At 36.8% G+C, this 15,585-nt stretch overlaps 1 protein-coding gene across 2 annotated transcripts in view; it reads left to right on the forward strand.

Moving 5' to 3' along the window:
- Positions 1–15,585, forward strand: part of LDB2 (LIM domain binding 2) — a 121,383-nt gene that overhangs the window by 26,724 nt on the left and 79,074 nt on the right. For both annotated transcript variants that reach the window (XM_026678831.2, XM_026678832.2), the window contains exon 2: positions 10,803–10,905. In XM_026678831.2, the coding sequence (XP_026534616.1) occupies positions 10,803–10,905 (103 nt within the window). The remainder of the gene's footprint in view (positions 1–10,802; positions 10,906–15,585) is intronic.

Here is a 15,585-nt window from a genome sequence, read left to right on the forward strand (position 1 = left end):
TAGAATAGAATAGAATAGAATAGAATAGAATAGAATAGAATAGAATAGAATGGAATGGAATTTTTATTGGCCAAGTGTGATTGGACACACAAGGAATTTGTCTTTGGTGCATATACTGTCAGTGTACATAAAGAAAAAATAAAATACATTTATCAAGAAGATACAACACTTAGTGATAGTTATAGGTTACTAATAAGCAATCGAAATACTAGGAAACAAATAAAACAATATAAATTGTAAAGATACAAGCAACACAATTATAGTCATAAGTGGGAAGAGGTAGGTACTAGGAAGGATGAGAAGAATAATAGTATTACAGTCTTAGTAAATAATTTGACATTGCGAATTACACTGCTCAAAAAAATAAAGGGAACACTTACACAACACAATGTAACTCCAAGTCAATCACACTCCTGTGAAATCAAACTGTCCACTTAGGTAGCAACACTGATTGACAATCAATTTCACATGCTGTTGTGCAAATGGAATAGACAACAGGTGGAAAGCATAGGCAGTTAGCAAGACATCCCCAATAAAGGAGTGGTTCTGCAGGTGGTGACCACAGACCACTTCTCAGTTCCTATGCTTTCTGGCTGATGGTTTGGTCACTTTTGAATGCTGGCGATGCTTTCACTCTAGTGGTAGCATGAGACGGAGTCTACAACCCACACAAGTGGCTCAGGTAGTGCAGCTCATCCAGGATGGCACATCAATGTGAGCTGTGGCAAGAAGGTTTGCTGTGTCTGTCAGCATAGTGTCCAGAGCATGGAGGCACTACCAGGAGACAGGCCAGTACATCAGGAGACATGGAGGAGGGCAACAACCCAGCATCAGGACCGCTACCTCCACCTTTGTGCAAGGAGGGACAGCAGGAGCACTGCCAGAGCCCTGCAAAATGACCTCCAGCGGGCCACAAATGTGCATGTGGCTGTTCAAACGATCAGAAATAGACTCCATGAGGGTGGTATGAGGGCCCGATGTCCACAGGTGGGGGTTGTGCTTACAGCCCAACACCGTGCAGGACATTTGGCATTTGCCAGAGAACACCAAGATTGGCAAAATCACCACTGGCGCCCTGTGCTCTTCACAGATGAAAGCAGGTTTACACTGAGCAAGTGACAGACGTGACAGGGTCTGGACATGCCATGGAGAACGTTCTGCTGCCTGCAACATCCTCCAGTATGACCGGTTTGGCAGTGGGTCAGTAATGGTGTGGGGTGGCATTTCTTTAGGGGGCCGCACAGCCCTCCATGTGCTCGCCAGAGGTAGCCTGACTGCCATTAGGTACCGAGATGAGATCCTCAGACCCCTTGTGAGACCATATGCTGGTGCGGTTGGCCCTTGGTTCCTCCTAATTCAAGACAATGCTAGACGTCATGTGGCTGGAGTGTGTCAGCAGTTCCTGTAAGATGAAGGCATTGATGCTATGGACTGGCATGCTTGTTCCCCAGACCTGAATCCAATTGAGCACATCTGGGACATAATGTCTCGCTCCATCCACCAACGTCACGTTGCACCACAGACTGTCCAGGAGTTGGGGGATGCTTTAGTCCAGGTGTGGGAGGAGATCCCTCAGGAGACCATCCGCCACCTCATCAGGAGCATGCCCAGGCATTGTAGAGAGGTCATACAGGTACGTGGAGGTCACACACACACACACTACTGAGCCTCATTTTGACTTTTTAAGGACATTACATCAAAGTTGGATCAGCCTGTAGTGTTTTTTTACATTTTAATTTTGAGTGTAACTCCAAATCCAGACCTCCATGGCTTGCTAAATTTGATTTCCATTGATAATTTTTGTGTGATTTTGTTGTCAGCACATTCAACTATGTAATGAACAAAGTATTTAATAAGAATATTTCATTCATTCAGATCTAGGATGTCTTATTTTTGTGTTCCCTTTATTTTTTTGAGCAGTGTAGTTGTTTAGCGGAGTAATGACATTTGGGAAAAAACTATCCTTGTGTCTAGTTGTTCTGATGTGTGGTACCTATCATGTTGTTTTGAGGGTAGAAGTTGAAACAATTTATGTCCAGGATGTGAGAGGCCTGTAGATATTTTCACAGCCCTCTTTTTGACTCGTGCAGTATACAGGTCCTCAATGGAAGGCAGGTTGGTAGCAATTGTTTTTTCTGCAGTCCTAATTATCCTCTGAAGTCTGTGTCTGTCCTGTTGGGTTGCAGAGCCAAACCAGACAGTTATAGAGGTGCAGATGGCAGACTCAATAATTCCTCTGTAGAACTGTATCAGCAGCTCCTTGGGCAGTTTGAGCTTTCTGAGTTTGAGTAAAATTTGGGGAATGTCACAAAAATATATAACTTAGAGAAGAGAGCACAGAAGCTTATATCTTCTAGCTTCCATATATTCAAGAAGGGACAAAGGAAGGAAAAAAGAAAGAAGAAAGTCCACAGAAGACAACTTACCCATAACCATTAAACACTAACTAGAGATTTTTTTAAAAAATTCCATTTTAATTTTCCTTGTTGTTTTCCATTAAAACCTATCTTCAAATGAAAGAGAATTTTTTAAAAGATTACAAGATTTGCTTTAAATATCTCTTTAAAGTACTTTCCTAAGTATTAATTTTTTGCCTGTTATTTCAGTGTTGGAGAGCATTAATGCAATGTGAAAGAATGGTTGCCATGGAAATATCTCATTATTGTTGAATTTGAAAATAATTACTCTGCCAGAAAATCCCAGGTAACCTGTTAGTGCTTGAGTTAAGGATGACTAGGGCAGCCTTGACTCTTTCTTTTAAAAATGAAAATCATATTTTTCTCTTGTTGTTATACTTTGGAGGGAGGGAGTTATGCATACAATTTCATTCTGTGGCAAATGTAGTATGTGTCATTTTAATTGGGAATATATAGTCACTTTGTATTTTTTCTCTCCCTCTCCCTCTCTCTCTCCCTCCCTCCCTCTCTCTCAAAGCAATTCAACAAGAATTCAGTGACTGATTTTCTTTCAAAGCAACTCATGAATAATTTTATGCTATTTACTTGTTGAAAACATTGAGTTAAAGTATATTTTAATATTCTAGTTCAGAATAATCACAATTTTGTAAAAAAAAAGTATATCTCAATATTTATTAGCTAGTTTGCATAGTTCTTCCCTTGTTTTGAATGTCAAGGGTAAACTGACAAGATTTTTTTAAATAATTTTTAAATTTTATATTTTACAATAATTCTATTTCATTTCAATCATGTGTCGACTGGGTACATATATCTTGTGCTTACAATTATATTTAATACTTTTCTTATCAATGTAACAATAATCACATTTTCTTATAACTATTATTTAATATATCTATTTTTAACAATCTTATCTTATCACTTTATATATTCATCTAGTTCATTTTAATTTGTTTTATTTTCCAACCATTGATAAAATAAATCCCATACCATATAATATTCCGTTACTTCTTTTTCTTTGATTACCAATGTTAACCTATTCATTTCTGCACATTCAAATATTTTCTCAATTACTTTTCCCTCTATCGGTATTTTATCACTTTTCAGATTCTGAGCAAATACAATTGTAGCTGCTGTTAATACATGTATAATTAAATATGTGTTTTCTTTACTGTAACCTTCAGGTACCATTCCTAATAAAAATATTTCAGGTTTCAAATCTATATGTTGTTTTATCATTTTTTCCAACCATGTGTGTATTTTTGTCCAATATATTTTAGCTTTTATACAAGACCACCACATATATATTCCCGGTGTTTGGTGGCACTTCCAGCATTTGGCACTTCCAGCATTTATCTTTGAACATCTTAACTAATTTTGCTGATGCAAAGTGTGATCTATAAAACATCTTGTACAGGTTTTCTTTATTTGCTGTCAATATTGTTAATTTATAATTCCTATCCCATAGCTTCTGCCATTTATCGAATTCTATAGCATATCCAAAAAATTTTTGCCCACGCTATCATTGTTTCTTTAACTTGTTCTTCTTCTAGTTTAACACCTAGTAAATAACAATATAATCTTTTAATCAACTTATCCTCCGTTCCTGTTAATATTTTATCTAATTCTGTCAACTCCTTATGAATCCCTTCCGCTTTAATATCTTTTTCATATCTTGATTGTATTTGTGTATATGAATACCAATTCATTTCCAACTCTTGTTCATTCAATTCTTGTTTAGTTTTGAGCTCACCCTTTTCATTTAAAATATATTTATATCTAGCAATAGTTCCCATTTTACAAACATTTGGATCAGTGGTGGGATTCAAATTTTTTTACTGCCGGTTCTGTGGGCATGGCTTGGTGGACATGGCAGGGGAAGGATACTGTAAAATCTCCAGTCAGAGGTGGTATTTGCCAGTTTTCTGAACTACTCAAAATTTCTGCTACCGGTACTCCAGAACTGGTCAGAACCTGCTGAATACCACCTCTGATTTGGATGTATAAGTGCTTCCATTGTTGATAGCCAAACTGGAATCTTCCTATAATGTTGTTCTCTATTTTTTCCCATCTTCATATAATGCTGTTCTCTATTTTTTTCCCATGCTAATAACAATGCATTCCTGACCATATGTCTTTGAAAATACCCATGTATTTTACTTCTCCCAAACCACAAAAATGCATGCCAACCCATTTGCAAATCATGTCCTTCCAGAATTAACAACCTTCTATTTCTCAGTGTTATCCATTCTTTCATCCAGATTAATACCATGGCCTGATAGTATATTTCCCAATTAGGTAACCCCAATCCTCTTTTCTTATTCCGATCCCTTTTATCTCCTTTCCTTTCCTAATATTTCTATTTAGCACTTCTTCTTTTTTTTTAAGCAAGTTTTATTAATTTCAAAAACAAACAAATCATCATCAACCATTACATATTTGAACCTTTTTCCATTATAGATTTAACAAGTCAGATAAAACCTTATCTTATACAATACATTTCTATATTATTTCATCTATTTCTTTCTGACTTGATTATCGTCACTCTCTTTCTATGTTTCTACAAGGTTTCACCAATACTCTCAAAGACATAAACAGACACAAACATACATATAAAAATCTTTTAGTAAAGTAACTTGGCCCCAGGTACCTCTCTTTATATGGGCTTTAATTATATTCATGCTCATCTTACAGATCATTACCTATTTTATTTACCATTCTGTATCTTCTATATAAACTTCTCCACACATTTCACTCTTCATAATTCTATCTTATTCAATCCATCTTAATTTAAATCATTATATTTGTATCTTTTGCCCATCCTTTATTATCCCTCTATCTCATTCCTTATAATGAAAAAAAAGAATTTCTCCTGAAATCACTAATCAGAGTATGATGCCTTTCTATCCTCTCCTAAATTAATTAGATTAACATTTAAAATAACACCTAATACCCAATTTGATTCTGCTTGGTACATTCTATCTACTAATTTTTACTTTTAGTAACAATAAAAACAGAGTAAAAAATCAAAAATGTTTAAATACATAATATCCTCCTAAATACGTAGTTAAATAATAAATCTAAATAATAAATCTTATAGCATTCTCATTGCCTTCCCTTCAATATTTTATTACATTTTAAAAATCAATCATTATTAAACATTTCAACATTTTAATTTCTTATTAACTCTTAAGCCATTCTAATTTTCTATTTCTAATACAAATGTTACAATACCATCTTGTGTACCTTGCAGAATCTTTTTAAGAAAATTTATGCTTTACCCATTATCCCTAAAAAAGATTCCTCTTTTCCCATCTAATTTTAAAACTTTGTGGCTTTTCTCCGCCTTTCCCTTTCTTTTCTTCCCCCACCAAATCTTCCTACCCGCCCTTCTTCTAACCTCTGTCTTGCCGGCATCCCTCTCTCTGTTGTATTCCTTTTTCTCTTGTTTGCTATCATTGTATTTATTTTGCATCATATTTTCTCTTTCTTAAATGTTTTTTAGATCTTAAGTCCTTCATTTTCCTCGCTTTCTTCCTTCCTTCTTTCTTAGATGAATTTTGGGATTCATTGAAGATGGCGTCTTCTTGTTGTTCTTCTGCTTCCATCTGTATTGTCTGTTCATAGTTAACCAACGCCATTTCTAAAAATAGAAAAGCTTTTTCCATACCATCTTTACAGGCTGCTTTTGTTTGCTCATATTCATCCCTCAGTTCCTCAAAGGAAAAAGCCATTATAGATCTTTTCTTTTCTTTTTCCCTCTTTCTTCTCACACCAACCAAAATATTCCAAAAGAAAAATAAGACAATCCCAAAGTCCACAATCCTCAATCAAGCCAAGCCAAGCCAAAATTCCCCTTTCTCTTCCAGGGGTAGTATCAGACAAAGAAAAAGGAAAATTCAAATCTGTGTTTTGAAGCCTTATTAAGATTTTATTTCTGTTTTCAAATCCTTAAGGCATCTCCTCCAACAAAATCCAACCAGATAAATATATTTTTTGTCCTCTCCTTCCGACTTATCCCAAAAGCTAGTTTTACCTGAAAAAAAACCAGGTTTCTCAACATCCATTTATTAATTCCGTCGGGGGAGAGTAAACTTTCCTTTCAGCATCTCAGAATTGCCGCTTATTTTCTCTTGTGGAAAGAATCATCCAAAAAGCCATCATTTTCAGGAATTAAATTAAATATATCTTAGAGTCCTGGATCGACCAAGAAGACTTTCACTTTTAAAAACTTTCTCCTCTTCCTCCTGCCATACTTGCCCAGCTGCCGGCTTCTTTGTGGCGGCATTACGGACCGCCGCTGCACGTCTTGGTAAAAGGGGTTCTGCCGGCTAGGGAGGGGTCTGCAGCACCCCCAAACCCTTTTCCGATCCCCTACCTTCAGCTGCCCCTGCAGGGCAGCCTTGCTCGCACCCTTTCGGTCGGAGCCCCAAAACGCTAGCGCGGCAGGGATCGCAGCAGCTTCGCGAATCCCTACCGCCGAAAGCCGACAAACCAGAAATCCTATTTAGCACTTCTAATATTAATACAAATAACAGTGGTGACAAAGGACATCCTTGCCTTATTCCTTTTTCAATATGATTTTTTCCCATCAATTTTCCATTAACCTTTGCATATTGTTTATAGTATATTGTCTTAATCATTTTGATAAACGTTTCCCCAAACTCAATTTCTTCCATTTGTGTCAACATAATCTGGCAGCTCACATTGTCAAAGGCCTTCTGTGCATCCAAAAATATCAAAGCCATCTGTTTTTCAGGGTGTGTTTCATAATATTCCAAAGTGTTTAAAATTATTCTCATATTGTCCTTTTTTGTCTCTTAGATAAGAACCCATTTTGATCTGAATGTATAAATTGATTTAAGTATCTCTTTAATCTTTCAGCCATTATTGGTGCAAATATTTTATAGTCCAAGTTTAATAGTGATATTGGTCTATAGTTTTTAATCTGTTGTAAATCAGTATCGTCTTTCAGAATGAGAGTAATGTATGTCTCCATCCATGAGTTAGGTATTTTTGCCTCAATTAGTATTTCATTTACTACTTCTAATAGTATATCACTTAAAAAATCCTGTAGGGTTTTGTACAGTTCTGCTGGCAAGCCATTCAACCCTAGTGCTTTCCCATTATTTTGTCTTTTTAATTGCTTCTGTTAATTCCATCATTGTGATTCTTTCCTCTAACATTATTTTAATTTCTTCTGGTACTTTAGGTAGTTCTGCTTTTTTAAAATATTATTTTATTTCTCCTTTCCCCACTTGCTCTTCTTCATAAAGTTCTGTACAATATTTTTGTATTATTTCTTTTTTGTTTTCATTTCTATGGCAGAGGTTCCCTTTATCATCCATTAATTGAGAGATTCTTTCCTTCCCTTCTCTTTTTTCAATCTATATGCTGACCACCTTCCTGGTTTATTTGCATTTTCAAAAAAGTTTTGTTTGGAGCTTTTTATTTTTTTGTGCTAGTTCTTCTTTATCTATTATTTCCATCTTGTGCTTTGTTAAATTCATTTTATTTTGTATTTCCTTTTTTTGCGGGTTTTTTTGAAGTTCTTTCTCCAGTTTTTTATATTCTTCTTCTAATATCTTTTGTCTTTCTCTTTCCAGTATATGTTATTGTTAGTCCTCTTATATAAGCTTTGACTGTATCCCATACATTTTGTAACGAGGTTTCCTCTTTTTTATTTTTCTTGAAGAAGAATTTCAATTCTTTTTCCAAATATTCAGTATACTTTTTCTCTTAGTATTGAATTATTCATTGTCCATCTTGATTTCTTCTTTTGTCCCTTCCATATTACTTTAATTGGATTATGATCTGCCCAAGTACTTGTTTCAATATTTATTTCTTGTATGTTAGTAATTGACTCTGTTGTTGCCCTTATCATGTCTGTTTTAGGCCAGGATAGATGTCTGTTCGAATAAAATGTGTATTGTTTGTTTTTCAGATATCTTTCTCTCCATACGTCTTGAATTGCTAATTCATCTGCCATTTTAAAGAATGATTTTGGTAATATTTTCCTTTTTTTTTTATTTACCTTTTGGGTTTTACAGTCAATTTCTACATCTACTATTGCATTGTAATCTCCTATAATAAAAATATTTTCATATTCCAGTTTTATTATTTTCTTATGTAGTTTATCATAAAACTCTTCTTGATTTTCATTTGGTGCATAAATTGCCACTAGTAATGTTCATTTACAATTCATCAATATTCCCACCATCAATACTCTCTCGTCATTGTCTTGATAGATTAATTTCATTTTTATAGTGTCCTTTATAATGCTATTCCTCTTTTGCTTTGTTGTGCTAGAGAAGTATATAATTTCCCATTTTTAGGGTAATCTAATATTTTCTCATGTTGTTTTTTAATATGCACTTCTTGCAAACAAATTATGTCCAATTTTAATTGCTTTAATTTGTTAAATATTCTTTTCCTTTTTATTTGCTGAGTTTAGTCCATTTATATTAATGTCATTAATTTTATTTCTTCTTCCATGTCTTTATTTAAGATACGCTTTTGTTACTCTTGTCACTCTCATCTCCCTTGGTTCCTTTGGTCTTTCTTCTCTGATTGCTCTCTCATCCTGTTCTCTTTCCTCTCCTCTTTGTTGTCTTTCGTTACCTCCTGCAGCTTCTTCTCTCCTTGTTATTTCTTCAATTTCCCTCCTTTTTTCTCCTTCAAAACTCACAAGACTTAAGAGTAATTTAAACTTGATTTAAAAAGAAATACTTCAACTACATTTTATGGTGGAAAAGGACAGATGTCCGATAGAAGCTATGATGATGGCATTGCTCAACTGAAACAAATTAGCTAATTTGTATGGTGACATGTATGTTGTCATTCCACTCTATCACATACACATAGACATACAAATGTGAATAAGATGGTGTGCTGTAAACATAACACTAATTCAATGAATGCATTGTATATCTTATTGGTTGGTTCTCTCTCATATAGAAGGAAGGGAGGGAGGATGGAAGGAAGGAAGGAAGGAAGGAAGGATTTATTGGTGTACCTGCAAAGCCTGTTTTTTTACTTCTATCTGACCCAACTGCCTATGATTTTGAGATCTGTGTTCTACATGTATCTTTCTTGGGAAGTGTGACTGTGTGCCAACATTTATGGAAATATAGTATCATTGCTTGTTGTAGGGTAATATTTCTAGATATTACACCCTGTTTGAACAATCATTGCAATGCAGCATTTATTTCAGCATGATAAGTATGGTGGCTGAGGTAATTGTATTTATCTTAAGCATTCTTTAATAACCTCACATGAATCAATATTTCACAACTTGACAGCCTGATCTTTTTCTGGGTGAAAATAGAAAATAGAGAAAATAGGATCACATTCACAAGCAGGGTTCATGTTTGAACAAAAAGAGTGAAAATCTATCTTCCTTTTTAATGTACTGAAAGTCTTGCTCAGGATGTTGTCTGTCAAGGCAAAGCACAAATAATAAACTGGAGATGGAATCTACTGCATATCTACATTTATCTTATTTGGTTATTTAATATAAATTATTCTTTAAAATATTTGTTTGACATGTTAGCAAATGAGATTATAAGTAAGATGCAAGGCATTCTTCATTATTAATAAAGGCATCCTGGATGTATGGGGTCATAAAACTCAAGAGGTGCTCCTAAATTGTGTGGTCCAAGTTTTATTCCTTGTTCATACATGAGATACCCTAAGAGGGGCAGGACTTTGATTGCAGAGTCCTATCCAGAGGTGGTGTTCAGCAGGTTCTGATCAGTTCTGGAGAACCGGTAGGGGAAATTTTGAGTAGTTTGGAGAACCAGAAAATATCACTTCTGACTGGAGATTTTACAGTATCCTTCCCCTGCCACGCCCACCAAGCCACACCCACAGAAACGGTAGTAAAAAAATTGAATCCCACCCCTTGTCCTATGCAATGTCTTTAACTCCCCCTGTCAATGTAGAGGCTCCTCATTAGCAATATTAGCAATATTTTAAAATAATAATAAATTATGAAATACTGGGAATTGAATACTGGGATGTGCAGAACTAAGTTGGATTCTTATGGAAAATGAAATCCATTGTTATACCAATCCTGCCTGAAGCCCTCAAAAAGATTTAAAAAATTCCTCTATATTCGGTGATATAGAATTTTTCAGATCTGGGCACCCTACTTTCCTAAAATCCCACCCTGCTTGGAATTGCCTATATTCTTAGATCTTACCTTAATAATTCTTAAGTCCTTGGTTAGAACTTTATTAAATATCTACAATCTTAGGCTGTAAATCTAAATGTAGACTACTGATACATAGTAATTTCCCTTTCTTGATATTTAGATAGGAACAGACATTGTTTTTAAAATAATAAAGTATACCTTTCCTGTTAAAAGAACATTTTTCTCTCTCTCAGGACAGTGACAACCTGTGGTGGGATGCCTTTGCGACAGAGTTTTTTGAAGATGACGCAACCTTAACACTTTCCTTTTGTTTGGAAGATGGACCAAAGCGATACAGTAAGGGGATAATATATTTTAATATTCCACAAGCTTGGAAACTTATCAGACCTGAAACTTATCAGTGATGAAGTGAGGAGATATATAAAGTCCTCCTTCAACTGTGGGTTATATTGATTATGAAATTCTTCTGACCAAATGTAGAGGTTAAAGTAAAAATGAAATGAAATGATCCCTTCCAAGCATCCAGTCTGTATTCAAATAAGGAGAATTAACTTCATATATATGGCATTTATTTGGAAAGCTGAATTGGAGATTGATATATCATGGACAGGCAGATAAGATGAAAAGAAAGGGTTCTGGTCTATTTCTGACACAAATAAAAGAAACAAGAAAAGCCTGTAAGTGGAAGGGAGTGGTCATAGATGGTTTCCCAGAATATTTCCATAAGCCCAACTCTTTTTAAAGAGAGTTTCAGTTGCAGAATTTTTATATTATACCATGTAATCTTACCATGGTTCTTTTGATGCATTCTCATCCAAGTGTTGTGGCCCCCCAGCTGCCAGCAGAGGTGGTGGCAGGCTCAGACAGTGAGGAGGTTGGGGAGGAACTTGGGCCAGTCCTGGAGTCTGGGGAAAGTTCTGATGGGTGTTCTGTGTCAGAGGCAGAGAGGGGCGAGGGCCGTCTGATATTTATCAGCTGCCTTTGGAGTCGGAAATGTGGGAAAGAAGAACAGCTGGAGCCTGTTCCAGATGTGTGCATGCACAGAGCTGTCAGGAGAAGGGAACAACTAAGGCACTATATTGCTATAGAAATGCATGAAACCAAAGATGAAAACCTCCTGGAATGCATATGGGTCAATATAAAAGAAAAAAAGAATGACATGGCCATAAGTGTGTATTATAGGCCACCCAATCAAGCAGAACAAATAGATGTCCTTTTTGCCAGCCAACTAGCAAACATATGCAGGAAACACACAACAATTGTAATGGGAGACTTCAATTATCCTGATATCAATTAGAAAACTAATTCTGCACCAAGTGAGAAATCAAATAAGTTCCTAACCAACCTAGCTGACAACTTTGTTGTCCAAAAGGTAGAGGGTAAAACTAGAGGGACAGCCATACTGGACTTAATTCTTACAAACAGAAAAGAAGTGATAGAGGGAGTTGAAACTGCAGGAACCTTGGGTGAGAGTGACCATGTCATACTAGAATTCAACATAACACAAATGCAAGCAACAGAACATTATGACAGCAGGTGTGCTGTCCCAGCCAGTCTATGGGAATTGGATAGTTACTTAAGAATTATGAACTGTCCCCTTAAGGGAATGCATCATGGTAAATGCAGTTAAAGGTATCCTGGGAAATGTAGTTCATGTCACGTGGCCACATCTGTAATCCTAATTGGTCACTAATTTGACCCTCGATGGGTTGTGGGAGTTTTCCTCACTTTTTGCCTGAATTCCCTAACTCATGGCAGCTGCTTTCTATCGCTATGAGATGGGTTAGGAGATAACCATCTTTTACCTACAAATCAGATATGCAAAGGAATTGGACATAAAGAAGAACTTCGTCACAAATGTGAGTCATGAAGATACCTGATGAACCAACAATAAATACTTTGTATTGATGTTTTGTTGAGCAATAGTGTTCTCTTCGCTGATGATGTAAAGCTATTCAACACCACAGATAATTCTGCTACCCTTCAAAAAGACCTTGACTATGTATCAGAATGGTCAAAAAAATGGCAACTTCAAATCTCAACAAATGAATGCTCTGTCTTACATATTGGCAAAAAATAAAATACAGGCTGAATAGTCAAGACCTTGTTGATGATCCAAACTTTGTCAAGGAACTTGGAATACTCATCTCAAATGATCTAAGTGCTAGAGCCCACTGTAACTAGATAGCCAAAAAGGCATTAAGATTTGTTAACCTACTCCTACGAAGCTTTTTCTTTGGTAATATCACACTACTAACTAGAGCATACAAAACATTTGCTAGACCAATACTTGAATACAGCTCATCAGTCTGGAACCCACATTACGTATCTGATATTAATACAGTAGAGAAAGTACAAAAATATTTCACAAGAACAGTTCTCCACTCCTCTACTCATTGCAGAATATCTTATGCCACCAGACTTGAAATTCTAGACCTAGAAAATCTAGAACTACGCTACCTTCGGTCCGATCTAAGTATAGTATATAAAATCATACATTGCAATGTCCTACCTGTCAATGAATACTTCAGCTTCAACCATAACAGTACAAGAGCACACAATAGATACAAAGTCATGGTTAACTGCACCAAACTTGATTGCCGGAAATACGACTTCAGCAACAGAGTGGTCAATGTCTGGAATAGTCTACCTGACTCCTGTGGTTTCTTCCCCATAGTCTACCTGACTCTGTGGTTTCTTCCCCAAACCCCAAAAACTTTAAATTTAGACTGTCTACTATTGACCTCACCCCTTTCCTAAGAGGTCTGTAGGGGGTGTGGATAAGCGCACCAACGTGCCTACCGTCCCTGTCCTATTGTTTCTTTTTTTTTCTTATATGTATCCATATATGCATAACTATGTTTATACCTATCATCTTGTAAGCAATTGACAAATCAAATAAATAAATTGTGAGAAATAGAGAAGGATCTTTGTTTCATGTCTTCTTATATTTGGTAGTATTTAGAATAACATTTCTCTTATTCTTACCTACTCACTGATGGTTGACCAAACACTGTTATTGTTTATCTTAAAGCATGTGCATTCTGGATTTCCAGACTTTTCTATGAGAAAATCAAAGACAGCATGCATGAGCATAGGTAATTCTTGCAAGACTCCTTGTCTTTGAAAAAGACAGCTATCACACAATCCCCAAATGCACCCACCAACAGCATCCCTGTTGTAACTGGGTTAAGAAAGAGCAGCATATCAAACAATACAACTGTTTAATCCCACTTGCAAGCATTGTGTCCTTCACTTTAAGTATCCAATTTATAGATTTGTTCTCTTCTGAACAAACTCTAGTTAATTGATGTGCAATTAATAGAAATTAGTTGTGACAACAGGAATGTTCACACACACACATACACACACACCCTTGATAAATCTTTTCATATGTAGACCTGCCCAATCTAACTAGATATTAATTGCTTTTTTGCTAATATATTTATGCTTCTTTAGCTGATAAAACAACTAACAAATTTGATATATGACAAGTTGAGTCCATCTAATTGGGTTGGATCAGCTGCAACCAGTGTTCCTACAGGCTTCTTTTTGAAAATTTGTACAGTTTTCAGTTGAAAGGGAAGAAACAAACAAAAACTAGGCATGCACCCCCCCAACTTCTTCCAGGTCCACCATTGCAGACCTTAAATGCAAGCTACTGAACTCAAGAAGCCTAGCAAATAAAATGCCTGAATTTCTACCACTACTAAATGTGACCCTTTTCGATCTAATCTTTGTCTACGAGACGTGCTTGAATGTATCCTTTCCAGAGTCTATTACCATAGTAACTATCATGTTTTCCAATCTGACCGTGAAAACCATAGAGGGGGTGGTGTTGCCATTTTCTATAAAAAGTCCCTTGATTTGAAAAAGATTCATGTTACACAGGTGATTGATCTTCCTGAGACCATCATCTGTGATCTGTCCATAAATACCAAACTTCACTTCTTACTATGTTACAGAGCTCCTGATTACGATTTCGATCATGCAAACAAGCTAACTGCGCTACTAACATGGGCAGCCTCCGGCTCACACCCTATTATCTTTTTTGGTGACCTCAATCTACCTCTAATTAATTGGACTTTAAACAAATGTACAACTGAACCTATACATGCAACCCTGTACAATACCATTACTATTCTGAGACTGGATCAATTAGTAACAAACAACACTGGACTCAACAACTACCTTGATCTCATCTTCTGTAGCAGTTTAAACACAATTTATGGACTCTAAAACCATCTCTTTCTCCGTGGAGCTGCTGCGAGCATCCAGACAGTGGGAGGTGCTCCAGTCTTCACTCTAACAGGCTGAGCTATAATTGAGGAACGCTCCTCCTCCTCCACGTGACTCCTCCATGCTCCCCAGTTTTAGCTCAGCCTCGCTAGAGACAGGCAGCTTGTTCGTATTCCTTGGCCGATCCAGGTTCCTTTCGCTTTTTCTGCAATTCAGGTTTGATCTCTCCTTTCTCCTTGTCCCCTGCGCTTTTAGTTTTCGTCCCAAATTTAGTTTAAGAGCGTTTTCACTCCTTAAGGGGGGAAATAGGGGTTTGGAGCCCTTTGCCTCCCCCCCACCCCCTCCTCTTCCTCTGCCGTTGTTTTCTAGCCGCTACAGCTGAAAAGCGGCTTGAGATCGCGCTATAGATAGCGCATGCTATGCCTTTCCCCACGAATGCTTAGAAGAAGGAGCTTCTTCTCTCAACCCTACGTGTCTCTTTCTGCCTTTTTCCAGCCGTTGGTGGATTTCAGAGGGTTTGGGTGTCTCTGGGATAGTCACGCCGGAGCCATTTTGAGGGCGCCCGTGGCAGGCCGCCATTTGAATTTTCGTATCTTTCTGATCGGGCTGCGAGGCTGCTACAGGCCCATAGCGGGACCGACAGGCCGTGTGGAGCCTGGATTTGGAGGGTAGAGTGGTTCAGTGCCCAGTTACCCTTTGCATTGCTATTATTGTTGGCTTTCTATTCTTGCCCGCAGCTCGCCCAGAGACTCAGGCACTCACTTCCCATTTTTGTTG

This window comes from Notechis scutatus, chromosome 4 (assembly GCF_049901735.1).
Source record: "Notechis scutatus isolate UNSWTSFEM ecotype Mainland chromosome 4, rNotScu1.2, whole genome shotgun sequence".
NCBI lineage: Eukaryota > Metazoa > Chordata > Lepidosauria > Squamata > Elapidae > Notechis > Notechis scutatus.